At 36.7% G+C, this 26869-nt stretch overlaps 2 protein-coding genes across 5 annotated transcripts; both read left to right on the top strand.

The window, feature by feature from the left end:
• The first annotated feature begins 295 nt into the window (after window positions 1-295).
• On the top strand, window positions 296-15367 carry cratb (carnitine O-acetyltransferase b). 4 transcript variants are annotated; one of them, XM_037793982.1, is made up of 18 exons: window positions 296-305; window positions 1019-1183; window positions 1506-1522; window positions 1608-1613; window positions 1881-2106; window positions 2996-3114; window positions 3822-3875; window positions 6755-6920; window positions 8145-8319; window positions 9130-9220; window positions 9812-9899; window positions 10001-10101; window positions 10799-10918; window positions 11535-11657; window positions 12392-12527; window positions 12636-12698; window positions 12794-12931; window positions 14413-15367. In XM_037793982.1, the coding sequence occupies exons 2-18, from the start codon at window positions 1133-1135 to the stop codon at window positions 14614-14616; spliced, it is 1878 nt and encodes a 625-aa protein (XP_037649910.1). In that variant the 5' UTR covers window positions 296-305; window positions 1019-1132; the 3' UTR covers window positions 14617-15367. The 4 variants fall into 4 exon arrangements, with proteins under 4 accessions (XP_037649910.1, XP_037649911.1, XP_037649912.1 ...); XM_037793981.1 differs by lacking the exon at window positions 296-305 and having other exon boundaries at window positions 846-1183; XM_037793983.1 differs by lacking the exons at window positions 296-305; window positions 1608-1613 and having other exon boundaries at window positions 839-1183.
• A 1503-nt stretch (window positions 15368-16870) lies between these two features.
• ppt2b (palmitoyl-protein thioesterase 2b) lies at window positions 16871-26551 on the top strand. Its single transcript, XM_037793992.1, has 8 exons — window positions 16871-17346; window positions 18775-18928; window positions 19653-19748; window positions 21349-21456; window positions 21805-21888; window positions 23143-23227; window positions 23787-23841; window positions 24192-26551. Exons 1-8 carry the CDS (start codon window positions 17167-17169, stop codon window positions 24333-24335), a joined length of 906 nt encoding a protein of 301 aa, XP_037649920.1. The 5' UTR covers window positions 16871-17166; the 3' UTR covers window positions 24336-26551.
• The last annotated feature ends 318 nt before the right edge of the window (window positions 26552-26869 follow it).

Raw genomic sequence — 26869 nt, forward strand, 5'->3', positions numbered from 1 at the left:
TTATCTGTCTTTCTAATCAGAAAACATGGCAATTATGGGTTACGGTTTCAGGACACTATGCTTATGACTGGCCCCAGAGTTCGGACTGAGTTGGGAAAGAAGGCCTTTATGTTTTCTGCATCATCTGCATGGAATAGCCTGCAAAATGAACTTAAACTCCAGGACCTAGTCTCTCTGAATTAATTTAATGGCATAGTGAAATCTATAGAAATGGACTCTATCGATAATTTTACTTGTTTTGATTGAAATAGGATTATATGGCTTCCCTGCACTTTTACGGTACGGCACCTTTGAGCTGATCTATTGTTTTTTTTTAATGTGTGTGTATGAAAATGTTTGTACTTCTGCCATTTTTGGCCAGGTTGCTCTTGAAAAAGAGATTCTAATCTCAGTGGGTCTAAACCTGGTTAAACAAAAGTTAATAAAGGTTAATGAAAATTTTTTTTTTATTGTCATTTCACTGAGTATTTGCATACACAGAAGTAAACGAAATATTGTTTCTCCCAGCTCCCATCAGTGCATTAAAAAGGATAGAATAATAAGTATTAAAATTAACATACCTAAAAATAACAATAAAAAAATAAAATAAGTAATGTAGGATGCAATTTTTAATGCATAAAAAAATGCAGGACATTTACTTGTAACAGAGTATTTTTTTACATTGTGGTATTAGTACTTTTATTTAAGTAAAGGATCTGAATACTTCCTCTTTTATTGTGGAAAAAAAGGACCAAAAAGTTAGTAAACCACTATATTCATCATGAGGTGTAACAGCGACACCCTGCGGTGAGAGGCAGGTAATGCACCCTGATGACGTTTCGCAGCTCTGGTGACGTAGCTGTTTACAGAAACATTTTCTACGTCAACACGTGTGCAGGCTTGTAGCGTCAGTTCTTAATCCAGTACGTGAATCCCTGCACGCCCGCAGTTTGAAGGAAGGCTTGACTTTGTTTTTACCACATGCGCGGATGTTTTCAAACAACTAGGATCCATCGAGCGACGAGGACTCTCATCTGAGCCACCATGAAGACGAAGAAGTAGCTCTTCTTCTTCCTCATTTTGCAACAAGTTATCAGATTATAAAGCCAGAGCTGTTTTTGTTTGCATCATAGATTTTCGACAATAAGGAAACATGATTATGAGGAAAGTTCAAGCAGGAACCTGCAGAGCATGGCTGTCTCTGGTGAGCTGTTTTCTGTTTTTATGTTGACATATCAGCTTATATCATTTCATATAGTTATAGTTATTATAGCAACGTGTCTGTTTAACGAATAAGAGGCAGCTGATCATGTCTCCACTGTCATGTCTTCCATACTTCCTAATTTGATACGCCCTAGTTAGTCGAGCCCTGCTTTTGTTGGCATTTAGTCAAACTTTCATGCAACCAGCAGCAGCTGTGGTTGCACAGAGTTTTAATGTTTTTGCAAACTTTGCACAGAGTTTTAATGTGAGTTTGCAGTGCAATAAATCAATATATTCACTCACTTCTCTTGGCTTTCTTCCAGGTTTCCTTGAGGCAGCAGCTTTGGTTGCACAGTTTTAAAGTTTTTGCAGTGCAATAAATGAATATGTCCCTCACTTCGTCCTTTCTTCCAGGGTTCCTTGAGGCAGCAGCTTTGGTTGCACAGTTTTAAAGTTTTTGCAGTGCAATAAATGAATATGTCCCTCACTTCGTCCTTTCTTCCAGGGTTCCTTGAGGCAGCAGCTTTGGTTGCACAGTTTTAAAGTTTTTGCAGTGCAATAAATGAATATGTCCCTCACTTCGTCCTTTCTTCCAGGGTTCCTTGAGGCAGCAGCTTTGGTTGCACAGTTTTAAAGTTTTTGCAGTGCAATAAATGAATATGTCCCTCACTTCGTCCTTTCTTCCAGGGTTCCTTGAGGCAGCAGCAGCAGCTGTGTTTCTCCTCCTCCTCGGTGCCCCCTGCCCAGCCGGTCCCCCCTCTGATCCAGACCCTGCAGGGCTACCTGAGGACTCTGGAGCCGCTGCTGCCCCCGGATGAGCTCAGCCACACCCGCAGGATGGTGCACGAGTTCGGCAGGTCTGGAGGCCTCGGTGCTCAGCTGCAGGCGGGGCTGGAGAAGAGAGCCAGGAACACCAAGAACTGGGTCTGTGTCTGTCTGGTCTGCTGGAGCATTGTGGGAAACGTGGCAGATGTTTAGACATTGATATGGGTGTTTGTAAAGCACTCATTGGGTGGGTTATAACAGCAGTTATATATCAATATATCAGGCCAGTAAATACAAAAAAACATACCTTCTCTTCACCTCTTGTAGTAAGGTAAACTCTGACTGCAAAGAAAGTCAAAATTCACAAATAAAAACAAACAGTGTGCACAAGAAAGGCTGCACAATCCTACATTTGTCATTTTAATAAGTGCATACTGTCACTACTGTGATTTGAGAGCACAGATTCATTCAGGGCATCGACTCCTTTTCCTGTAGTTATTTTAATGTTTTAATTTTGATGTTTTGCAAAATTTAATATAAGTAAAGCTATATTTATATCACACTTTTCAAAACAAAAGTTACAAAGTGCTTCAGAGTAAAAGCATTTATAGCATGAAATATCAAACAGGCAGGATGTTCACAAACAAGAGAGCAATTTAAAAAACACAAAGTAAAACCTCATTTAAGAAAAGCGAGGGAATGTACTGGAAGTCTTGAAAAATGTAGGGTTTTTAAATATTATTTTTTTTAGTCAGCACCTGGATCCTGATCTGCATTAAAATGCATGTGTATGTATTTCTTTCATTAAAGTAAATGCAGTAATTTATATGAACATTTTAACAGGTTTCTTTGCGAACTTGTAAACAAATAAATGGCGCTGAAAACACAACCTCCTTAATATAGATGAGAAATGTTTACAATGACTGAATGAATCAAATTTCTATTATTGTGTCAGGCACATAATCTGCCCAGCCTGCATGAGTCTTTCCTAGACCAATATATCACATATATATTAATAGATATATGTCAATCCTGTGTGTGTGTGTAGATCTCGCCCTGGTGGGTGCAGTTGGCGTACTTGGAGAGCAGACAGCCGCTGCCTGTGCACTCGAACCCGGCCATATCTCTGCCCAGGAGAGATTATAACGGCTGGAGGAGCCAGCTAGTGTGAGTCATCAATTTATACACTCTACAGCAACACAGTCGGTAAAATATCCGGGGGAAAAATCTTTAAAATACCTGGAAAAAATAGTAAAACATCTGAAAATTATTAGTAAAATATCCAAAATAAATTGGTAAAATCCTGTGAAAAAAATCTGTAATACCCCAGAAAATGTGTGAAATATCCACTGCTTTATTCTTTGATAAGCACTCGAATGTAATAGAGCCTGCATTCATCTGCATATTTTCATAATCAATAAATGGATCAATCAATAAAAGCCCATAACTGTCAGACAGTTCAGTCCAAGCAGACAAAAAAAAAGTGTTTATTTTAGTGCTGTGTCTTTGTTTCCAGTAAAGACACTTGGTCAGGATGTTGCCACTGGATACACACACCTGTTTATTTTGTAAATCTCTGTGATCATTAAAATCGTTTAACCTGATCACCTGCTCCTCAATGAGCTGAGGAAACTCTACAACCTTAAAAAATAAATGCATAAATTGAGAAAAATCATCGTTGTCAAACTTCAAATGTGGTTGTTTTGCAGAGATTCTTGCAAGTTTTAGGTGTAAGTTGACACCTTTTTAGCAGATTTAACTGAATATGAACTGTTTGTGTTGTACAGTGATGGTTTTCCCACCTCTGCATGTTAAAACGAAGGCACATAATAAACTGTGTTCATAATAAAAACAACATGTTTGTCTCCTCTCAGGTTTGCATCCAAACTGATCGCAGCAGTTCTGGACTTCAAGGCCAAAGTCAACACGTAAGTTTGACTGTTGACTGACACATTAACTGATTTTAACTGCAGTGCAGTGAGAATAGTCCAACATGTTTTTAATTTAAATCAACTTGTTTTTAGAAACAGGTTTAGATACTTCTGATACACAGGTTTAAAAAAAAAAAAAAAGTAAATACATTAAAAAAAAAAAAAAAAACTATATATAGATCACCTCTGTGTTGTGTCAGTACTACTGCTCTGTAGGGATGAATACAGTGAGTATTAACGTTTAGGAGTAACCCCTTTAAATTAAACCAAATGCTAATAATTTCCTGCTGCAGTCATTAGAGTCAGTTATTAATATAAACTGTTGTTCAAATGTTACAGTAACTTTTGATTCTGTTGTGTTACACTCACTTTCACTAGCTTCTATTTTAGTGTTTCATCCTTCAGCCTGGCTGCCATCTAAATCTGTGTCTACATCATGTATTTGCCAACACTGTGTGTGTAACAGTATCTGTGCAAAGCGAACAGCTCACCAATGAAACATCTCTGCCATGTGTACTCTCTTTACTGGTGCTAGTTTTGTTAATCTGAAAGTGTGTTACAGCGTGTTCCCACAGGCTGACTTCTATTTTTTTCCTGGAGCTCTTTTTTTTTTTTCCTCTTCAAAGCTTTAGTTCAAATTTTACAGACAAAAAAGTTTGAAAAATGTTGGGGAAAAAAGTCTGAAAAAATGAACGTAAAAAAAAGTCTGAAAAATGTCTGAAAAAAGAAGTTTGAAAAATGCTGGAAAAAAAGACTGAAAAATTCCTGAAAAAAAAAAGTTTGAAAAATGCTAGAAAAAGACTGGAAAAAAAGTTTGAAAAATGTTGGAAAAAAAAAAAAGTTTGAAAAAAAAAAGTTTGAAAAATGCTAGAAAAAAAGACTGAAAAAAAAGTTTGAAAAATGTTGGAAAAAAAAGTTTGAAAAAAAGTTTGAAAAATGCTAGAAAAAAAGACTGAAATAAAAGTTGGAAAAATGTTGGAAAAAAAAAAGTTGGAAAAAAAGTTGGAAAACAAAAAAAGTTGGAAAAATGCTAGAAAAAAAGACTGAAAAAAAAGTTGGAAAAATGCTAGAAAAAAAGACTGAAAAAAAAGTTTGAAAAATGCTAGAAAAAAAGACTGATAAAAATGTTTGAAAAAAAAAGTTTGAAAAAAAGTTTGAAAAATGCTAGAAAAAAAGACTGAAATAAAAGTTTGAAAAATGTTGGAAAAAAAAAAGTTTGAAAAATGCTAGAAAAAAAGACTGAAAAAAAAGTTTGAAAAATGTTGGAAAAAAAAAAGTTGGAAAACAAAAAAGTTGGAAAAATGCTAGAAAAAAAGACTGAAATAAAAGTTGGAAAAATGTTGGAAAAAAAAAGTTGGAAAAAAAAAAGTTGGAAAAAAAGCTGAAAAAAAAAAAGTTGGAAAAATGCTAGAAAAAAAGACTGAAAAAAAAGTTGGAAAAATGTTGGAAAAAAAAAAAGTTGGAAAAAAAAAAGTTGGAAAAAAAGCTGAAAAAAAAAAAGTTGGAAAAATGCTAGAAAAAAAGACTGAAATAAAAGTTGGAAAAATGTTGGAAAAATGCTGGAACATAACTCTGAAAAATAAAGTTGGAAAAATGTCGGAAAACAAAAGTCTGAAAAAAATTCCGTTAAAAAAAGTCTGAAAATGACTGAAAAAAAGTCTCAGAAATGTCCCAAAAAAAGTCTGGAAAAAATGTCTGGAAAAAATGTTGGAAAAAAAAGTCTAAACAATGTCTGAAAAAAAAAAAAAAAAGTCTGAGAAATGTCCCAAGAAAAGTCTGAAAAAAGACTCTGAAAAATACCTGAAAATGAAAAGTTTGAAAAAAGTCTGGAAAAAATGTCTGAAAAAAAAAAGTTTGAAAAATGTTAATATTATTAAAGTAACAATAAAACATTAGTTAATAAATTCAACAGTATAAAAAGTAGGTAAAATCAGCTCCACCTCCACCAACTACAATATTAAATACTTAGATGTTTATGCATCAGAAATAATATTCCAATAATATGATCTACAGTAATATATTTTAATTAACTCTGGCAGGGGTCACTTTAAAGGTCCCATATTGTAAAAAGTGAGATTTTCATGTCTTTTATATTATAAAGCAGGTTTAAGTGCTATATAAATACTGTTAAACTATCAAAATGCTCAATATTCGGAGAAATACACACTGCCCGTATTCAGAAATTTTGCGTTTGAAACAAGCCGTTAGGATTTCTGTCCATTTGTGATGTCACAAATATACAATATTTAGACCATTACACGGTTTTAAACGTAAACATTCTAAATGTGTCCCAGTTTATTTCCTGTTGCAGTGGATGTGAATAACATCAGCTGACAGGAAGTAAACATGGACCCAAACTGTTGCCTAACAATGCAATTCCGTAGCAGTTCCAGTGACATGTGCTAAAACGGAGCGTTTCAGACAGAGGGTAAATACAGGTATATTCAGGCAGACAGTATGAGGAAAATAAAGTTTTTTTTTAACATTACAGCATGTAAACATGTTCTAGTAGAAACAAAATACAAGTATGAGCCTGAAAATGAACACAATATGGGACCTTTAACTTTTACTCAAGTACTGTGTTTAAGGACAACTTTGAGGTACATTTTACTAAAGTGTTTCCATTTTCTACTACTTTATAGACATTTTCAAACTTGACAGCATAAACCTTCTAAATGGGCTGCTTTGTATTTTCTGTTTCAACGTTTCTTAATGCAGTAGCTGACAGGAAGTAAACTTGGACCAACGTTGTTGCCCTAGCAATAGAGTGGCAATTAAAAAGTCTATGCTTCTATTACTCCTGTACAGAGGGAAAGCTATTGCTTTTTACATTATTAAATATTAACATTAGGACATTGTCTTCATCTTTCTGTTAGTGGCCAGCTGCCGGTGGAGTACATGCGAGGGAATCCTCTGTGCATGGAGCTCTACCCGCTCCTCTTCTCCTCCTGCAGGATCCCCGGTCCCAAACACGACTACATCGCCCACTACGGCCGCACCCGGCGCTCGCCGGCGCACATCACGGTCGTCAGGAACTACCAGGTGGGACAACAGATGACGCTGTCGGACTTATAGTTTCTCTTTTCTTCCTTGTCGTATAACAAGTTATACGACATTGCAGGCACATTGAGTCTTGTGCAGTCACACCTGTTTTTTTGTTTTTTTTTACTTTGCTGCCTGTTTTATTATATTCCTTAAGACATAAACCAATCACAGCTGCACAGAGCTGTGTAAACAGGAGTCACCTGACACACAAGAAGCTCTTATTGGACACAATAGTTAAGAGAGAAATATCAAAACAAATCTGATCCCAGTCCTATTAACTTATGACAAGCCTCATAGATTTATATGACGTATATGTGCTGTTCAGCTTTATTTCACCTTCTCTTGTCTTCATATCAGATACAAATAATATTTTAACAAAAGTTATTTTCTTGGTCGTTTGTTTGGTTTATGTACTGACAAAAAAAGGTGAAAAAAAGTAGAGAAAAGACGCAAATATTCACATTTGAAATGCTGAAATCTCAAAAATGGTTGGCATTCGTGCTGTATAAATGACTTAAGCAATTAATCGATTATCAAAACAGTTGCAGATAAATTTTGTGCTGATTAACTAATCGATCAATCGACTAATCGTTGCAGGTCTAATCCCAAATAAGGTTGCAACTAACGATTGTTTTAATCGATTTACCTTACGATTGTTTCCCCCAAATAATCTATCAATCGTTTGTTTTATAATATATCATAAAATAGGGACAAATTGACGTCATGAAAATAGCTTGTTTTGTCTGATCAACAGTACAAAAACCCCCAAATATTCAATTCGTTATGATATTAGATTAAGAAAACCAGAAAAAATATATATTTGAGAAGTCAGAACCAGTGAATTTTTGGCATTTTTGCTTAAAAAATGACTGAAAAATAATAATATATATATATCAAAATATAGTCACTTATTGTTTAAAAAAAAGTGTCAGCAGAACAACTAGTATTCAGCTTGAGAGCAGCAGCACTGCACATGTCGGTGTGGGTGGTGATTGTGAAAGAGAAAAGCCCCAGAGAATAAATGAATCTCTATAAATATGCCAACTGTGAACACAACTCACTCAACACAGTCTGTATCTCTGAAAAACACATAAGCACTAAACACAACATTGTGTGGTGGACTGTTTAGGTCAGGTAACACCAAACCCTCTAACATCTCTCATCAAACTCATCCACAGAGGACAGACGTTAACAAACATGGCCTCCTGTTTTTTATACTAGTTCTTCCAGCTGGACGTTTACAACAGCGACGGCTCTCGGATGACGGAGAGTCAGATCCACAGCCAGCTGATGAGGATCAGGGCTCAGTCCTGGAAGACGGACAAAGAGCCGATGGGCATCCTGACCAGCGAGCACCGTCACACCTGGGGACAGGCCTACAACCGGCTGCTGAGAGGTACATCACAGGACTACATACACATTCACTGTATATCCAAATACACTACAATTCTACATATATACTACTGTCATAATTTGCATGTTATTCCATTTAATTTCACTGCACTATAATAATCAAATAGCAGAAAAACGTGCTTGTGTAAGGACATAAAAATTATGGCTTTTTTTCTATACATGACAGTTAATTTATCAAACAAAAACATGTCCTAATGCAAAAAAACAAACAGTTTCCCATCAAATCATTTTCATCCCATCCGTGTTGAGCTCACTGAACATCTTCACACAGCTTGTGAGTGCAGATCCTAGATGTCTGAGCTTCCTTAAATCCACCATCAGGGCTAAACTAAACACTTCTTTGCAAAGAATGCACGACTTTGACAGATAAAAGAAAGCTTACTTATTGCTCACAAGCAAGTTTTAAACATCTGAAAATGCTTGAATGCATGAACTGAAACCTGGAAATCAATCTGAAACCTGCTTTAGTGAGCTGTGTTGTATGTGAGTTAATGTGCTAAAATAAGCAAAACTATTGTGTAAAAATGTGTATATGTTACAAAAGACATGTTTCAAAACAAAACTTTCAAGTATGATAAATGTTGTTAAAGGTATAATACGTTACATTTGTCGGATGCTGTTTATAAACACACGGCATTCAAAGTTGGCCACCAGTGAATGAAGAGAGGGAGCGGCATTAGTGAGAACAAAGCAGTAAATCAGAGATATTGTGTAAGAGATATGGCATGAAATTTGATCTTGAAATTTTTAATTACTCAGATTTTGTTTTTATGTTCTTCTTTTTGCGACTCAGACAAACTTAACAAGGAGTCGGTGCGGCTGATAGAGACGGGACTTTTCTCTTTGTGCTTGGACTCTCCGGTCATGAGGATATCAGATGAGAAGTATGCACTCACACTCACACAAACAACCTCCTCCTCTCTCTCCACCTCTTTGTCTCCATCCTCTGTCTCATAATGCACACTCAGGTATTTCTGTTGTTGTGCAATCATGTGTGTGTGTGTGTGTGTTCAGATATCATTGTGCTGTCTGTTGACATTAGGTCCTTAAGCAACAACGTGCCTTTGTCACTTCCTCCATTTGAAATGTCTTCGCTGTTGGCAGCTTGTTTTGCATTTTTGGAGTCACTTGCAGAGGTGGAAGAAGTACTCTCAGATCCTTTACTTGAGTAAAAGTATAAATACCGTTGTTTAAAAATACTCCATTACAAGTAAAAGTTCTAAATTCAAAATGTTACTCAAGTAAAAGTACAGAAGTATTATCAGCAAAATGTACTTAAAGTATTAAAAGTAAAAGTACTCATTATGCAGAATGGCTGCTTTCACAGTTATTTTATTATAAAATATTATATTATTCTGTTTGTATCACTAACAAATACAGATTCTAGAGATTTTAATAAACGTACTTAACCGCTGGTCTTTTGATATGTTTCTCCTTTGTGTGTTGATTTTGTTTGTTCCAACTTTGATTGACAGGTACGCCAGCCGCAAGGCAGCACAGGTTCTGCACGGAGGCGGGACGTTCTCCAACAGCGGCAACCGCTGGTTTGATAAAACGCTGCAGGTGAGCAGCAGCAATATATTCACGTAGGACAAGGAAAGGTTACATAACTGACTAACTGATATACAGCAGGTTAACTGATGTCTGTGTGTTTGTCTGAATAGTTTGTGGTGGGCGAGGACGGCTCGTGGGGTCTTCTGTATGAATCAGCCACAGCCGACGGTCCGCCCATAGCAACGCTGCTGGATCACGTCATCGACTACTGGTGAGATTAAGGGTTAATGTGGAGAGACGTCATCACATCCTGACGCAGTGTTTCTCAGACACTTCACTGTTTATTTGAGTAAAAATATAACAGCATCTATATATATATATATATATATATATATATATAACCACATGTTACTGGTTGTATACATCCCAGAGCATTTAAATTGAGCAGGGCCAAATTTATATGATAATTTTTTCTCTTTTACTGGTTAAAATGATCCCTATTATAAAATAAATTAAATAGATACATAAATAAATAATTCCTGGCAAGTAATTTTATTTTTTTAAATTTTTAATAAGAGTTATCTTATTCTTTATTTTCTTTTTCTTGCATTTCCCTGATGTTCTTCAATATTTATTTACAATATTTATCCTAATATTTATTTACCAACCACTGACCAGTGACCCACGCTAACCCCAGTTAGATCTGGACACTTATTTCATATATGAAAGTGCTGTTTAATTGTCTTTTAGCTTAAAGTATTAACTGATAAAGCGAAAATCTGGAACTGGAACAAGAGGCCACAGGGCGGCTGGCAAAGAGTCACCAAGGAGGTGCTAAAGCTGCAGCTAAATGTCTCATTACAGTGCGGTTGTAAACACAGGGAAGCAAAATGCACCTCACAGATTTAGTCAAAATGGACCATTATGATAGGATGGAAAATAATTGTGTGTTTTCTTGTTTTCTGCAGTGAGAAACCAGACCCAAAGAGAGCGCCGCTGGTCCCTCTGCCGATGCCCAAGAAGCTTTACTTCCACATAGACCGAGAGATTAAGAGAGACATAGAGCACGCCAAGCAGAACCTCGACATGTAAGTTCATCCCAGTTATTCTGCTGAACAGCGTGGAGTGTTTAAGTGTAAATGTAGAGTCTCTGCAGAATACTCGTCATGATAAGAGAAGAATGGCCTCGCCGCACAGCGTAAGCTACATGTTTGCTTTTGTCTCAAAATCTAACAAACCTGAAATGAACTTGGGCCTAAAGGAAAGCCAGAGGAGAGTAAACATGTTTATCTTCTGTGTGAATGTAACCTTGACAAAACAGAAAGCTGGCTGACTTTTTAAAAGTCTGAAAATCTATTGTATTGCAATATGAAGTGCTAAGAAAATGTCATACTTACCATGTAAAAGAACAGATAATACAAATAATGAGCACGGAGGTTCATTCTTGACCTTGGGAAAACATTTCTGTAATAAAAGGCTCAATTACTAGCTTTTTCTGGAGCTTTTGGCCAGATCTCACAGCCTTCTTCAGTGAATGATCAGGTGTCGGACCATCCATGAACAGAGACACGAGTTGCGAAACCCCGGCACCAGCCCCCCCCCCATTTACAACCACCTTTTATCATCAGCTCCAGAAAAAAATAGTAAATGAATCTTGAGTTTGGAATCATTTGATCACAAATACAAGTTTTAAATTTCCTGCAGACTGATCAACGACCTCGACGTGAACGTGTTCAACTTCACCAAGTTTGGTAAGGAACTTCCCAAGCAGCACAACATGAGTCCAAACTCATTCATCCAGGTTGCCCTGCAGCTCGCCTACTACAGGTCAGTCACAGAGACATCACTAACTTTAACCGATTCAAAAACATCAAGTTTTATTTTAATGTTTGCATCACAAGATAATCCACCTTTAGAAACTCTCACACTGTTATTACCTTCTATTTTTTGAAGTGAAGTTATTTATAGAGCACATTTAAAAGAAACAAATGTTGAATAAACTGTGAATAAACATCCATAAATAGGCTTAGAGGTCATAGAAAAAAGATGCTGCTTGTAACTCCAGAACTTGCCTGAGAATCATCATATTTTATAGTTTTTTTCAGTACTAAAGTAATCCAGTAATAGCCGTCTGTTCATCCATAAGTACGTTGCAAACAGGAACTGCTAATAGCTAATGCATGCTTTTAATGATGCCACTTTGACAAAAGTTTAACAAACAGGGCATCAAGTTGTAGCCCACAGCTAACTAACTGACTCCATGACAACATTGTACTTCCTGTTTACATCTACAAAAGCATTATGGGAACTTATAGCTCCAAAACGTAGAGATCCCCCAAAGAAAAGTGACAAAATATATTAATAAATAATGTAAATAATATCTTTTTGACATTATTTAGGCTCAGAATGTAGACTTTAAAAACCCTGATTTAGATCATTTGTTTCTGTATTATTTGTGGTTTGTCCTGGAATGTACATCGAGGATAAATAAAAATAAAGATTGAACTGATCAGTGTTTGTGTTTTTAGATTCACTCCTTTTTGTTCTTTCTTTTTTTTAAGAGTCCACAATGAGGTCTGTCCTGCCTGTGACATCGCCTCTCAGAGGATGTTTCGAGGAGGAAGGATGGAATACATCCGCTCGCCCACAAATCAGACGCTCAAGTTCATTCTTGCCTTTGATGATGCGTCCGTATCGGTGAGAAACGCCAGTGAACTGTTCCTCTGTGGCCAACGCGGGATTCTTTTTATCTTGATTTGATTTAATAGCGAAGAGAAATGTAATGTTTTATTTCTCGCTTTGCAGCCGGAAGCAAAGCGGCAACTGTTCAGAGAAGCTGTTGATGCCTATACAGCTGTGACTCAGCAGGTAAATAAGAAGTCAACTATTATCTGTCATCTGTTATTAACTGATAAACACTTCTCTCTAAAATCTTCTTTTTTTATTTTATCTGCTCTGTTCAGGTACTTAAAGGACACGGCATCGACCTCCACCTGCTGGGGCTCAAGCTGCAGGCCATCGAGGACGGGCTGAGCATCCCCAAAATCTTCATGGACACGGCGTACGGCCTCGCAACGCACTGGAAACTCCGAACAGGACAGGTATGTATCTCTTTCTTCTTTGTTGGTTTGTTTTCACAGAAGGTATTGACACTCCTGTAGCACAACAAGAAGTGGGAATTTAGTTTTTGTTTCTTTTATGATGATATAAGAGGGAACTTTCAGCAGGTGATCAGCAGTTTTCCTGTTGCTCTGAAGCATGTGATGTTGTTTTATTGTGGAACATTTACTGCCAACAAAATGCAATTTGGGAGTTTCCAGCAATCACGCTGCTTATCTTCTGTTTTTTTAAAAAAAATTTATGATGACATTCAGGCTGGTATTGTAGGTTATTTGCTCCTCAGCTGATTTGACTTTAATTATGTTCTTGACAGCAGAAGCTTGTGTGGTTTCTATGGCCATGGTATCACATGTTGTCCTGTTATCCCTTTACAGTGTAGACAGCTACTGTGTATAGTGTGAGTTTTCTCCATCTGATGATTTACTCTGGATTCATCATGCTTGATCAAAGTCAACACTTTTTCCCTTTAACGTCATCTTTTCACACTCTATTCAGTCTAGACTTGTAATTTACATACAGAACAATGAACAATGACACCACACGTCGACACTAGATTAGTAGATCAATTTGTAAAAGATTGATAAGGACTGTTAAATGGTGTTGTCAGATGTTTTGATATCAAGGACACACAAATAGGTCTGCTTGGGTTTTTTTGTCCGTATAGTCCTTATATTATTAATGGTATGTGGCATTTAGTGGTATGGAAACAGAGGGAAGGTGAAATCTATGAAGCAAACAAACATTTTCATTGTGTTAACTAAGTACTGAAATAGTAGTGAACTGTTATTGTTGTTTATTTTCTGGGGACCCATTGATTTGTCTCAAATATTCGCCCAATTTTAGGAACCACTGAATTGTGATTTCAGCTATTTGACAATAATATCTTTACAGGCTGGGCGATATGATATGATCATATCATTTATCTTTTAGAGCCTCAACTAACTATACTTTCATTACTGAATAATGTGCTGAATACTATATTTATTTATTATATAAGAAAAGGCAGGAAATCTTCACACTAGAGGAAAACTAGCAAATATTTGGTCATTTTTCCTTGAAAAAAATAATTTTCCATCCATCTACTAATAAAATAATTGACTAATTGTTTCATTTTTTATTATCTTTTACAAAATATTGGCATCCAAATTAATGATTCCAAGTCAAACAAACTATTATTTAAGTTTTGTTTTACACATTTTAAGTGTTTTGTCCGTTTGAAAGACAAAAATTTGATGATGTTATGTGTGTATTTAGTAATTATGATTATTATTACTAGTAGTATTGTTGTTGTTTTTCGCATACATCGCCATATTGTGATAAAATGTTAATCAATATCAGGAAAACATTGTTGTGACACTGTTTTCAGCCCCAGTCGTAGTGTCTACATTATATGTGTGCAGGTCTAACTTTCTCTCTTGTGATACATTACCTCGCGTTAATCCTCTCTCTTTTGCTCCTTCAGGTGCCGGCGAACACCGACAGCGTGATGTGTTTCGGGCCCCTCGTTCCCGACGGTTACGCAATTTGCTACAACCCCCAGGCGGACCACGTCCACTTCTCCATCACCGCCTTCAACTGCTGCGAGGAGACGCACGCAGAGACGCTAGCTCTCACCCTGAAGGAAACCTTGTGTCAGCTACAGGAGCTGCTGCAGCCTACTGTGTAGAGCTGCTGCTGCCCAACAGGATAAACCCACTCTTCTACACATGGGGGGAAAAAAAAAACACTTTATTTTCTTAAAACAACATTTTGTAGAAGTCTTGATGATGATGTTTTCTTGTGCATGTAAGGCTTCACTAAAGCGGTTAAATCCGAGCGAGTATTGAAGACCGAACATGTCTCTGAGGTGCTTTTGATGCTTTCTGAAAGCTTTCGGTGAAGCAATAAATCACTTTCCTTTTTCTAGCAAGAGCTGAGCGAGCAAGCTGTGTTATATTTGCTACAGTGGACGCACTTAAGGGCTTCTAATGCTGCAATCTGTCTGAGTGAAAGCAAACCAAAGTCAACCTGACACTCCGTCATTAGTCAGAACAAGCTAAAACATTTGTGTTTAAAACTGACTGCACTCCTTTTTACAAGCCATGAGATGACCGGTAGCCTTTCTAGTACCCTCTTGTTGAGAATGAATATGTTTCATGTGTTCATGTGTTGCACTGCCATCAGAGTTAATTGACAAATACTGATGGAAACTATTGATTGTGTGGGTGAACGCGCCTGTTTGAAATAGACCAAAAGCCAGAAAGCTGGTTTATTAATGGTGGCAGTGCAACAGGTGCTTTTGTCTCTCTCTTCGAGTCGAGCGACCTGATCTTCAGAATGTATTTGCTGTATGTTGAAATGAATGCGAAGAGGCTTTTGGTGTGTTGTTTTGCTCTCTACCTGCAGGACTGGTTAAATAAAGCCTAGCTATCACATGATTCCACGTTTACATGCTTTGTGTGAGTGTGAGAGAGAGTATGACAGCTATTAGCGAAGGTGGAGCTGTGTTTGTTTTACTAGTGTGTGCCTGTGTTGTGTTATGGCGTCCCTGCAGAAATCAGTGAGCTATTTCAGCTATGCAGTAAACCACAAGAAGTCCTGCCAACCTCTCACTCGTCTCCAATCACTTACATTGAAATTGCATTAGGAAAAGATCTTTTAAAGGGAAGCTACACCCATTTTCAAAATTCCTACTTGTTATTCTTATGGTCTAAGACATGAACAGCTCTCTCCCAAATCCTAAAACTAGAGTGATGAATCTCAAACTTGTGATGTCACAGGGAGGGTATAAAGTCTGGAGCTGCTCAATAAACAAAGAATTGGGGCAGATAACACTGAAAGCACCCACGGGACTATATATGGTAACACTTCCTGTTTCACAACTGACAACACTACAATAGATAAAACTCATTTGACACCTGAAAATTGTGGACCTACCCTTTAATATATCTCTTAGGAATCCATGTAACTATATATTGGCTGCTATTTTTTTTTTTTTTTTAAATCAATTTTAAATGATATTTTTCTACTATAATAAAATAAATACTTAATGGATCCCCGGAGGGAAATTGGGACGTTACAGTTGTTCTTATATAAACATAAATAAATGTAAGAAAATAGAAATAAAGGAATAAGGAACTTGTAAATGATGTACATAATGCTACAATATATGTTAATAAGAAGAATAAGAAATGAGAGTATAAGAAATATGTACAAATAGTGCATTAAAGACATACAATATATAACCACAAAATAATACTTTAAATATCAAGATTCAAGATTATATATGATAACTATAGAAGCTATATATATATATATATATATATATATATATATATATATAAATAAATACAGTATAATAATAAAGGAAGTACTTGGTATATGATAACTATAGAAGCAATATATATATATATATAAATACAGTATAATAATAAGGGAAGTACTTGGTATATGATAACTATAGAAGCAATATATATATATATATAAATACAGTATAATAATAAAGGAAGTACTTGGTATATGATAACTATAGAAGCAATATATATATATATATAAATACAGTATAATAATAAGGGAAGTACTTGGTATATGATAACTATAGAAGCTATATATATATATCTATATATATAGGTATATATAGATATATATATATGGGAGCAGTAGAGGTTGCATACTATAAAAATATTGCATTTAAAAAAAAAAAATGTATATTGCATTGATTGAAGTATTGCACTTGTTTATTTATTAATGATACGTTACTGGATAAAAAAAAAAAGAAACATCTGTATAATAACATTATCTACGTTATTATTAAACACTGCATAATATACCTTTTATAATGACTGTTACTGTTATAACTAATCAATAACAGAGGGCCCGTCACATGTGTCCGCGCTGCTGATTGGACGAGCTTGAAACCGGAAATGTCGTCACCAGCGTCCGCATCACGTTTAACTTAAAACCGGAACAAACAAAAGGAACCAAAGCAAAGCTCAGCAGCTGTTTACCTGTTCGTGTTCCAGTTGTTATGAAGTAAAAAATACGCAGGATTATTTAAGAGATACTGAGGAGAAACGGAGATGGAGATGAGAGCACATTAGCCGAACATCAAGATTTTAGTTTATATTTTTTATTTTTAAAATTTTATTTAAATTTTTTTTTTTTTAAGTTATTTAATTTATTTAGTTAACCTTTTAGCATCTTTTTATTTAAAACATTTTTTTTTTTTTGCATTATAATGAATTCTGCTTTTTCGAGCCGGAGGACCAGCAGCAGCAGCGGGTCGACCTGGCTGCTGTATCCGCTCCTCGGTGCGTGTTTCTGGGCTGCAGTGGTCGGGTACAAGCCGGTGATCATAGTGCACGGTCTGTTCGACAGCTCAGGGGATTTTATACATTTACAGCGGTTCATCAACGAGGTGAGTGGTCAGAATAAAGAGAAAAACTTGTTCAATGTGGTTTGTTTTGTTGATATTTTGGAGCAAAGTATAAACCTGTACATTTTGTTCAGGGGTTGACCTTATACAATATATACTGCAGGCCTTATATCACCACATGTTATCAGCAAAACGTGCTCCTATATCATGCAATATACACACTGTGCCACATTAATCAGCTTTAATCATAATGGTAGAGTCAGAAGATTGTCTTGTAATGTAAATGTGACTACTTTTCTCCATTAATCCTGCAGCAATACAACATGAAAGTGATGGATTAGTACTATAATGTAGGTTAATGCATTTAAATGTATTATTATAGAGTTTAAAATGTGTTATGCTGGTTTAATTTAACCTGTAGTTTGTACTGTATTATTCTGTAATTTGTTTATGGAAATTGCCATTTTTATTTAATTTATTTGTACTACTCTCTTATTTTTGTATTATTATTGTTTTTGTTTTTTTGTGTGTTTTTTTTTAAATGATATTCTTTCTTTTTATTATTATTATTATTATTATTATTATTATTATTATTATTTCTTAATTTTATTTCAATTTTGTATGTTGACGTTGTTTTCTCTAGTGTACTTAATGAGTTTGTCTATAAGCTCAACTACTTAAAAAAATGGTTTATAAACTATTGTAATTACGAACTGTAAATTGCATATATGAAAAAACAACCTCAAAAAAAGGGAGAAAATAAAGTATATAAAAAAAAAAGGAAATTGCCATGCTATTGTGGAGCTAATTTGGCCTTTTTGGTACATTAAATCTGTGAGAATTAGTTTGTGCACAGGAGGTTTTATTCAGTAAAGTTGTCAGAAGTAATCAAGCTCAAAATGCACAGTTAAATGTGCCCTGTCATGCTTTTCCTTCTTGAATCCTCCAAACCACACACACCCTTTTGAAACAGACACACAGTTTAAGATTGCATTGGGAGTAACTGGTTGAAAAAAGGAGGATGTGGTGAAGTTTTGTGGGGACTCCTGCAAGGTTGATGAGGTTAACCAAGATTAAGTTCCTCTTTTTCAACGTCCGCTGTATTAGAAAGCTCATGGCTGAAACCAGACTGCATATAATTCTGCAGGAAAAGAAAATCGAAAGCGGAAATTCAGACTTCTGTGTGTCTCTGTTAGCATGTGCTGCTGCTTTCTTACCAAACAGCCTAATGAATCATCAATATTTAAAGCACATCCTGATCAATTAGTAGCTGAAACATCCCTGTGGACATTTGATAACACAGGAGGGTTGGTTGCTTTTAATGCTGAGGTTTGCGTGTCATTTCTTGTTTGTTTAACGCCTCATGCAACAATATGAGGAGGAATTACTCAAACACAGTCCCTCCCTACAAGCCCAGTAAACAGTACACCCTGTTCATGAAGTGAAAACATATTTTTCTCTCTCCTGCAGTCTCATCCAGGAACAAATGTTACGGTCATCGACTTGTTTGACAGAAGTGCCAGCCTGCAGCCCCTGTGGAAGCAGGTGGAGGGATTCAAGACAGCCATTTACCCAATAATGCAAAACGCAGAAGACGGGGTCCACTTCATCTGCTACTCTCAAGGTCTGTGAGTGCATCGCTGCCAGCGAAATAGAGACATGAATGTGGTATTTGTTTAAGATTATAAAACAGTCTTGGTATGTACTGTACTGGGGCTTCACAAGAGATTTATTTATGACTTGTGATTTCTGCTTCAGTCAGGAGTTGGAAATTCCCAGCCAGCAGCTAAATGTTCCAGTTAATAGAAACCAGGGGAAGAAATAAATATAACAATGACTTTGCCCATCATACATGTACAGTAAATTACTCATATTGCTGACCTGTTATCACAGATGTTAAGTATTTCTGTGAGGAACCTTAGATTTTAAATTAATTTCTTTGCGATTTCACATGTTTTTAAAGATGTTGTACTGAAAGTCGAACTAACTGGACCATGAATTTGCAAATTAATGGCGTACAGTGCATGCAATTAATATGATTAGAGCTGAAACAACTAGTAGATAAATCAATTAGTTGATCGAAGGGAAATTAATTGGCAGCTATTTTGATAATCAATTCATTATTTAAGCAATTGCTTTTTTGTCTTGTGAGATAGTTGATTTAATATCTTTAGGCCAGACAAAACAAGACATTTGTTGGCTTACAGAGATTGTGATAGGCCCTTTTTATTGGCCATTCAAATTAAGTTTAATCAAGAAAATAAGCAGATTAATTGTTGCGGCCCTGAATATTAAAAACTGCATGCATTGGTTTGGGGTTAAAAAATTAGTTATTTTTTTTTCCACAGGTGGGCTGGTTTGCAGAGGAATCCTCTCCACTCTCTCCGACCACAACGTCCAGACTTTCATCTCTCTGTCCTCGCCTCAGGGCGGGCAATATGGAGGTGGGTTTGACTTCAAAGGCTGAACACGTGATTGTGTTTAAAGCGCCTATAATCAATGTTTTTGTATAATACCTGTTACAACCCAGAATAAAGCCCGTTGATGAGGAGGTCGAACATAACCAAACAGAAATATGACCATAATTAACACAAAAGCGAATTAAGTTAAAAAAAAAAAAAAAAAAAAAGTTTCCCCAAAACGAACTAAACTGGTGAGCTGGCAAAAAGGAACAAAAGAGGGGAAGCCACCTCAGCCCAGCCCTTATAGGGCCGGCGGAACCAGGTGCTTCCCTCTACCTCTAAACAACATACTCCCAAACTAAACCCTGACAAACAGAAACAAAACCACAAAAACTAGACCACCAGAAAAAGATAAAGAGCAAGAAAACAAAAAGCTACATGTGGTCACTAAACCACTGCTACTGCTGCTGCCAAGCCAGGGAGGGGAAGAGAGAGTGATCACAAATCCCCTCCTCCTCTTTATTGGGTCCCAATCACCGGAGCAGCCACACCCGGAGAGAGGAAACACAGATCATGAGTGAGACATGAGACAAGATCAGCATGATCAAAAGGGGCGTGGGGAGCATGTAACAATACCAATGTGTCAAATGTCAACATCAAGACAATGTGAAAGGGGTAGTAATGGACCAAAAGAGAATTATCACCTGAATCTACAAAGCTTTATAGTTAGTTTCAGCTCATTGTTTAGCTGTTCAGACCTCAACTTCACTGTTTTTGGTTCTCACTGCTCTCGATGTGTCGTTTTTTTGGCTGCAGCAGGCAGCTGTTTTCAGCGGAAAAGCTCTAAAAACTCACGTACACTATTTGATCTGGTGAACACAGTGGAGCTTTTAGCCGTTGAAAAGACATATACACCAATCAGCCATAACATTAGGACAGCATGGGTACCCATACGCAACAAACTGCGATGCACTGTGTGTTCTGACACCTTTCTATCGGAAACCAGCATTCACTTTTTCATCAATTTGAGCTCCGGTAGCTCTTCTATTGGATCGGACAACACGGAAGCCTTCGCTCCCCACGTGCATCAATGAGCCTCACCCTGTCGCCGGTTCACCGTTTTTCCGTCCTTGGACCACTTTTGGTAGGTCCTGACCACTGCAGACCGGGAACATCCCACAAGAGCTGCAGTTTTGGAGATGTTCTGACCCAGTCGTCTAGCCATCACAATTTGGCCCTTGTCAAAGTCGCTCACATCCTTACGCTTTCCCATTTTTTTCTGCTCTCAACACAAAGTTCAAAGTTCAAAATGTTCACTTTCTGTCTAATATAGCCCACCGATCGGTGTATGTCCTCAGGAGTTGGTTGAGACTAAAAATGGACCTAAAAGAAGAGTGAATATTGGACTTACATTCATCTGGAGGACAGAGACGCAACTCCAAATGAATGAAATTTTGCCCTATAAGGGCTCGAGATGTAAATAAGCAACAGTTTGCTAACAAGTTAGCCATATCAACTTAAATAAAGGGTGATAATGTGTCAATGTTGTCTTCTCAACTTCTTTCTGCTGCCCACCATGTGGCCAAAAAATCTTTTACAGGAGATTCAAGCTTGCTCTTCATCCTGCTCTTTGTCTCCTCAGACACGGACTACTTGAGGTACCTCTTCCCAGAGTTTGTGAAGTCCAACCTCTTCCACTTCTGTTACACCTCATTAGGTCAGAGGATCTCCATCTGCAACTACTGGAACGGTGAGAATAATTTATATTCCTTATAATCCTATCAGATTCAAAGACATGAGATTTAGTTTAAGAAAGTTTCATAAACAATAATATACATTTATTTTTTAGTGGCGTCTTTCTGGACACCCAAGGACACCTTACAAGAATCAATTAAAACATAGACAGATAAAACAATATAAAAACAACAGGACATGACAGAGACATAATTGTACAGACACATAGGATGGGTGATGATGAGTACTAGAGAGAGTAGGCCAGTTTAAACAGGTGGGTTTTGAGGAGGGATTTGAATGATGTGATATTGTCAGATTGTAAACAAGTGTTTTGACATACTGTCTGTTTGTCCTCCTCCTCCAGACCCCCACCACAGAGACATGTACGTGAACAGCAGTGATTATTTGGCTCTGCTCAACAGCGAGAGACCCAATCCAAATGCAACAGGTCAGCACATTCCTTGTGGGTTAAACTCATCCAGAAGTTTAATGACTGTAACTATCAGTGGGTGTTTGTTTATCTTGATGACGCAACAGTGAGTGAGCTTGTGACTATAAAGAAATATCAATAAGCAGGAAGAGGACATTGTGCTTGTTTTATCAGCCGATTCTTAGGAAGACTGATTAATACGAACAAATATTTTCTAAAATACGCATTTAGTATTTATTTAGTCACGCATGGTACAAATAAAGTTGCACACATGCAAAGAGACTACAGTAAACACAGGCAAACTCATCACAAGTTAATGATACCAAGAATATAAACACAACTGTCACCTGTCATTAATTGCATACTGTAGGTTCTGACATCCAGTAAACAGGCAGTAATACGCTTGTCTATATTTGTTTATAACAAACGTATGGTAACTTAATATTGTGTGATGTTGATCAACATTGCAATGAGGGGTTTAATTCAAAGAAGAGACTATAAATCCATTTTGGGAGTATGCTACCTGAAATTCATCAGACGTTATTTGAAAAAAACATAACTGAGGAATGTGGTGGCAGTTTCTGTTAAAACAAGACACAAACCAACAACTTGTCTTTCAGTGAATTTAATAAAAAGGGATACATTAATAACTAAAACATCTGCAGATGGACTGCAGATGGACTCACGAGCACAGCCACCTGTTGTGGACTGTGGCAAGTGAGCCCTGAGTACAAAGAGTATAGAGTATTTATACAGTTTAAATCATAACACGAAGATAAGTGCAAGGAATACAAAAAGAGGAACGAGAGAAAGTGTATGATTGCGTCAGCACACAGCAGACACCAGAGCATCACAAGTCATAACAAGTATCTCAGCAATCTGTAAATGTCAGGTCACTGTCTTATGGTGACGCAGCTGAACATGTGAAGCCTTGAGATAATCTAAAGATACACTTTCTTACAGCAGATATGAAAATTGCCATTACAGGAACTAAGATAATATAAGATAAAATAGGACTTTATTGATCCCTAGTGGGGAAATTCACTTGTTACAGCCGCACAGAGACGGACTGAGGGGTAAGAAAACTGATTTAAAAAAAACGATTTCACTGAAAAATATAAAGTAAAATAAGACATTAAAAAAATAATGGAGGGGACTTTACAAAGAATACTTTACCTCACAGTTTTAATTCATTTTTGAGTTCATGGCAGAGATGTTGTACTGGATTGCGATACCTAATAAAGTGTAATAAAGTTTATCTCTCGATCTCAGAGTGGAAGAAGAACTTCCTCAAAATCGACAAGCTGGTGTTGGTCGGAGGACCGGACGACGGAGTCATCACTCCCTGGCAGTCGAGGTGAGTTGCTCCTCTGTCTTGTTCAGTTCCTCAAAAATATTTTCATATGATTTCATGTAATAATCTTCCTTATAGACAAAACAATTTTTATCTTTGACACATTGCACATTGCATGATTTTGTTGCAAGGAATCAGCACAGGATTCATTTTTGGACTGTTTGATAGTGAAAGTTGAGGTGTCATTTTATGCATTCAAATGCTTTAACATCTTTCTACCGTATACGCTGGAGGCACACAGTTATGTAAAACTAACCCTTATGCTAAAATACTTTTGAAACACCAGAGTTAATTCATTGAATTGAGTTTTATTCCTGCACTTAAAGCCACTTACATTGTTGAGATTAGATTATTTTTTCCAGTTCACTTTGATTCATACACAACATGAGTTTTCTCCCTTTATGATATCTTTTTTCCGGTGTCATATGACACTATTTCTATGCTCTGTTCACACATTACTATGCCTCGAAAGATTTTCTTTTTATGGCTGTGGCTGCTCAGATGACTCTCATGTGATGCTCACACTTTATTATCATCCCTCTGTCTCTCTCCTGATTTATAGTCAGTTCGGGTTTTTTGACGACAACGAGACCGTCGTTGAGATGCAGCACCAAGACGTGAGTGAAAATCAGACACTGTTTTTTATATTATTTCAATGCCCTTTGTGATTATTACTAATATTTTGGATTGTTTATTGTGTCATACACAAGCACATTGGGACATCTAAGACACCAAAGTTGCAGTGGTGAACTTTTCACCACTGCAACTGCACAGATTTGACCTTACTGATGTCCACCATCTCACATTAATGTCTGATGTTTGGAGGTTCCCATCCACATGCAGCACATCATTCTTCCATTATGAATTGCCTTGGGATGATATACCTACTTTGAAAAAGTACAAATGGTGAAACTTTAAAAAGAAGAAGAACACATCCTGAATCACATTCGTTTTGTTCCTGTTTCAGGTGTATTTAAGAGATGTTTTCGGTCTGAAGACTCTGGCGGGTCGAGGAGATCTGATCATCTGTTCCGTTCCCGGAGTCGAACACGTGTATTGGCACTCGAATGAGACGGTGTTCGACACGTGCATGGAGAAATGGCTGGTGTAGAACAAAATTATTTTGCAGCACACACACACACATACACACACACACACACACACAGATACACACCCTGCCATTTCATAAGCTCTAAACTTCAACTATGTTTGAAATCTTGCCTCAATAACCACTTTAAAGTATTCTCGCTAACATCTGTGAGTGTACTCTTAAGGATGTAATCTAAATTTTTGGGGATTACAGTTCTTAGAAATCACTTGGTATTTGTTTTTCCTTGTACTTTTTGTTGATACATTTAGTTTGTCATGCTCATCCTAGTAACTACTAGGTTACTGTGAAAGGAATAGTTTAACATTTTGGGATATTTATTTGCCTTCTTGCAGAGAGTTAGATGAGAAGATTGATACCACTCTCATGTCTGTATGCTGAATATGAAGCTACAGCCAACAGATGATTAGCTTAGCTTAGCATAAAGACTGGAAACAAAGGGAAACAGCTAGCCTGGTTCTGTCAGAAGGCTCGCTGACAAGCATGTTATATGTTGTTTGTTTAAACTGTACAAAAACGGATGTGTAAAAGGAGGTTATGTGACGGACAATTTCTTGGCAGTTAACGCAGTTCCGTAGTCTTGTCGCGACGGTGAGGTTGCTAGGCAACCAGCAGCGAGACTCCACGAAGGTATTGGTCCCGGACAAGAAATAAAATATCATTAAACTACACAAACAGATTAAAACAAACAGGATATAATGTGTTAATTAGTGCGCTTTAAAGGTGCTAATAGGCGGAATAAGTGAATAAGTTTAAGTTTTTTTTAGCAAAACTGCTCCTTTAATTATTTCTGTTAAATCGTGCTGTTGCTGTCAGACAAATCCAGCACATATCTGTCTGTGTGCCGAAGGTATTTTCTCAGAAAATAAGTATACAAGACCAAAAAAACTGTCAGAAGCAACAAATATAAAGGCTCCCATAAACTTTCGGACAGTTTAACTGCTATTATGTTATAACCGTCTGCAACAGTAAAGCAAATCAGACATTAAAGGCACACTCCAGAAATTTAGTATTGCATATCAGTGAAGCATAGGGACGTTTAAGAGACAGATTAAAGGGTCAAAAATGAATGTAGCAGAGGCTGAAGACGGAAGACATTTTACTGTTTTTTTTCAGGCTGAGAAAGTCCCTCATGACCGCTCTTTATGTGCAAAAATAGTGCCCCTTAAATTTGCATGAAAACGAGCCAACATACATACAGTATATATATCCAAGTGTGTGTCTGTGTGTGTTTAGTCACACATACCTCAAAACACTACACAACACAACAGTGCCTGAGCGACATTCTGCCATCCTGTCTACATGTAGAGACTCACTGCCCTGCTCATCTTGTGATGCAGTAATTTATATCTTTTTAGTCTTCCATTTTTACCCGAGGTGGGTCATGTTTTCCTTGTTTCTTTTAGTGTTGCACATCATGAATATCTTGTTTAATATCATTATCATGCAGTGCTTTAGTAGATTAAGCCTTAAAAGTTTCCCCTCATTGCCTCAGTGTTTCATGTCCCATACCGAGGTGCTACGACGCACCGCCTTTAGTGATGGTGCTAATAATGACATGGAGGGGTGGATGTAGAGTGGCCGGAGAGTGGCAGTGCTATATTAGTGTTTACTTGTCCACCCGACTATTGTACGTGGCGCTCTTTACCTCCCATCGCATTTAGATATCTCAGGCGTTTTGAGCAACCGTCATGTTTGTCTGTTTTGTCGGAAAAGGGATCGGTTTCTCTTAACTGTTTGCATTTTGTTAGATGTTTATGTACTTTGATAGATGTTTCTCAAAAGAACAAAAAGGAATGGGAATATCTATTGTGTGATAAAACCAGAAGAAGTGAATTTTAATGAGCAAAGTATGCATTGCACAATGTTTAACCAGATAAAAAGAGAAGGGAAATTATGAAGATGGGATGATTTTAACAGTTTTAAAGTTGTTAGATTTTAAGTATTATTTTGATATTGTTGCATCCTGTGTTTCATGTATGCTTGTACAAGTTAATTAACCTAACTGCATAACCTACTCTATGGATTTAAGGGATGTTCCTCTCTCTGTTCAGTTTTCTTGCTTTAAAAACAGTCAGTGTGATTACAGACAATTTTTTAAAATATCAAACAGAAACTACTATTTTGACTCTGTCCTACAATTTCTACAGTATTTGGTCCGCAAATGAAAATGTGTCAAATGTTGTCAATTCCTCAATAAAAGACAGTTTTGAACATCACTTTTTGTCTTAATTTATTACAACGGATAGTCCTTGTCTAGTTAGTTCAGGAAACACCCTGCCACCTTAAAAAATTAAACAAAAAACTAGCACATGAAAGTTGATAATTAAACTGCAAATATGGCTATAAGAAACATCAGTACGAAAAATGCAAAAGATATGTTGGACGTCATTTAGAAACAGTTCATTGTACTTTTGTAAAGTTAATTTCTGATATTCTTTTATTTATTTTAGTTTTTTGTATGCTGCATTTTTGAAAAAGAAGAAATGTAATATTACTGTCAAGATAATAAAACAATAAAACAAAATAATAATAAT

Source organism: Sebastes umbrosus, chromosome 15 (assembly GCF_015220745.1).
Source record: "Sebastes umbrosus isolate fSebUmb1 chromosome 15, fSebUmb1.pri, whole genome shotgun sequence".
Classification (NCBI taxonomy): Eukaryota; Metazoa; Chordata; class Actinopteri; order Perciformes; family Sebastidae; genus Sebastes; species Sebastes umbrosus.

Excerpts from the sequence above, each read along its gene's own strand:
- ppt2b (XM_037793992.1), top strand. The coding sequence starts at position 17,167 with ATGAATTCTGCTTTTTCGAGCCGGAGGACCAGCAGCAGCAGCGGGTCG. Across the intron at positions 19,749-21,348 it reads TCAGGGCGGGCAATATGGAG|ACACGGACTACTTGAGGTAC; the intron begins GTGGGTTTGACT and ends TTGTCTCCTCAG. Across the intron at positions 21,889-23,142 it reads ACCCAATCCAAATGCAACAG|AGTGGAAGAAGAACTTCCTC; the intron begins GTCAGCACATTC and ends TCTCGATCTCAG.
- cratb (XM_037793982.1), top strand. The coding sequence starts at position 1,133 with ATGATTATGAGGAAAGTTCAAGCAGGAACCTGCAGAGCATGGCTGTCT. Across the intron at positions 10,102-10,798 it reads GATCACGTCATCGACTACTG|TGAGAAACCAGACCCAAAGA; the intron begins GTGAGATTAAGG and ends TGTTTTCTGCAG. Across the intron at positions 10,919-11,534 it reads GCCAAGCAGAACCTCGACAT|ACTGATCAACGACCTCGACG; the intron begins GTAAGTTCATCC and ends AATTTCCTGCAG.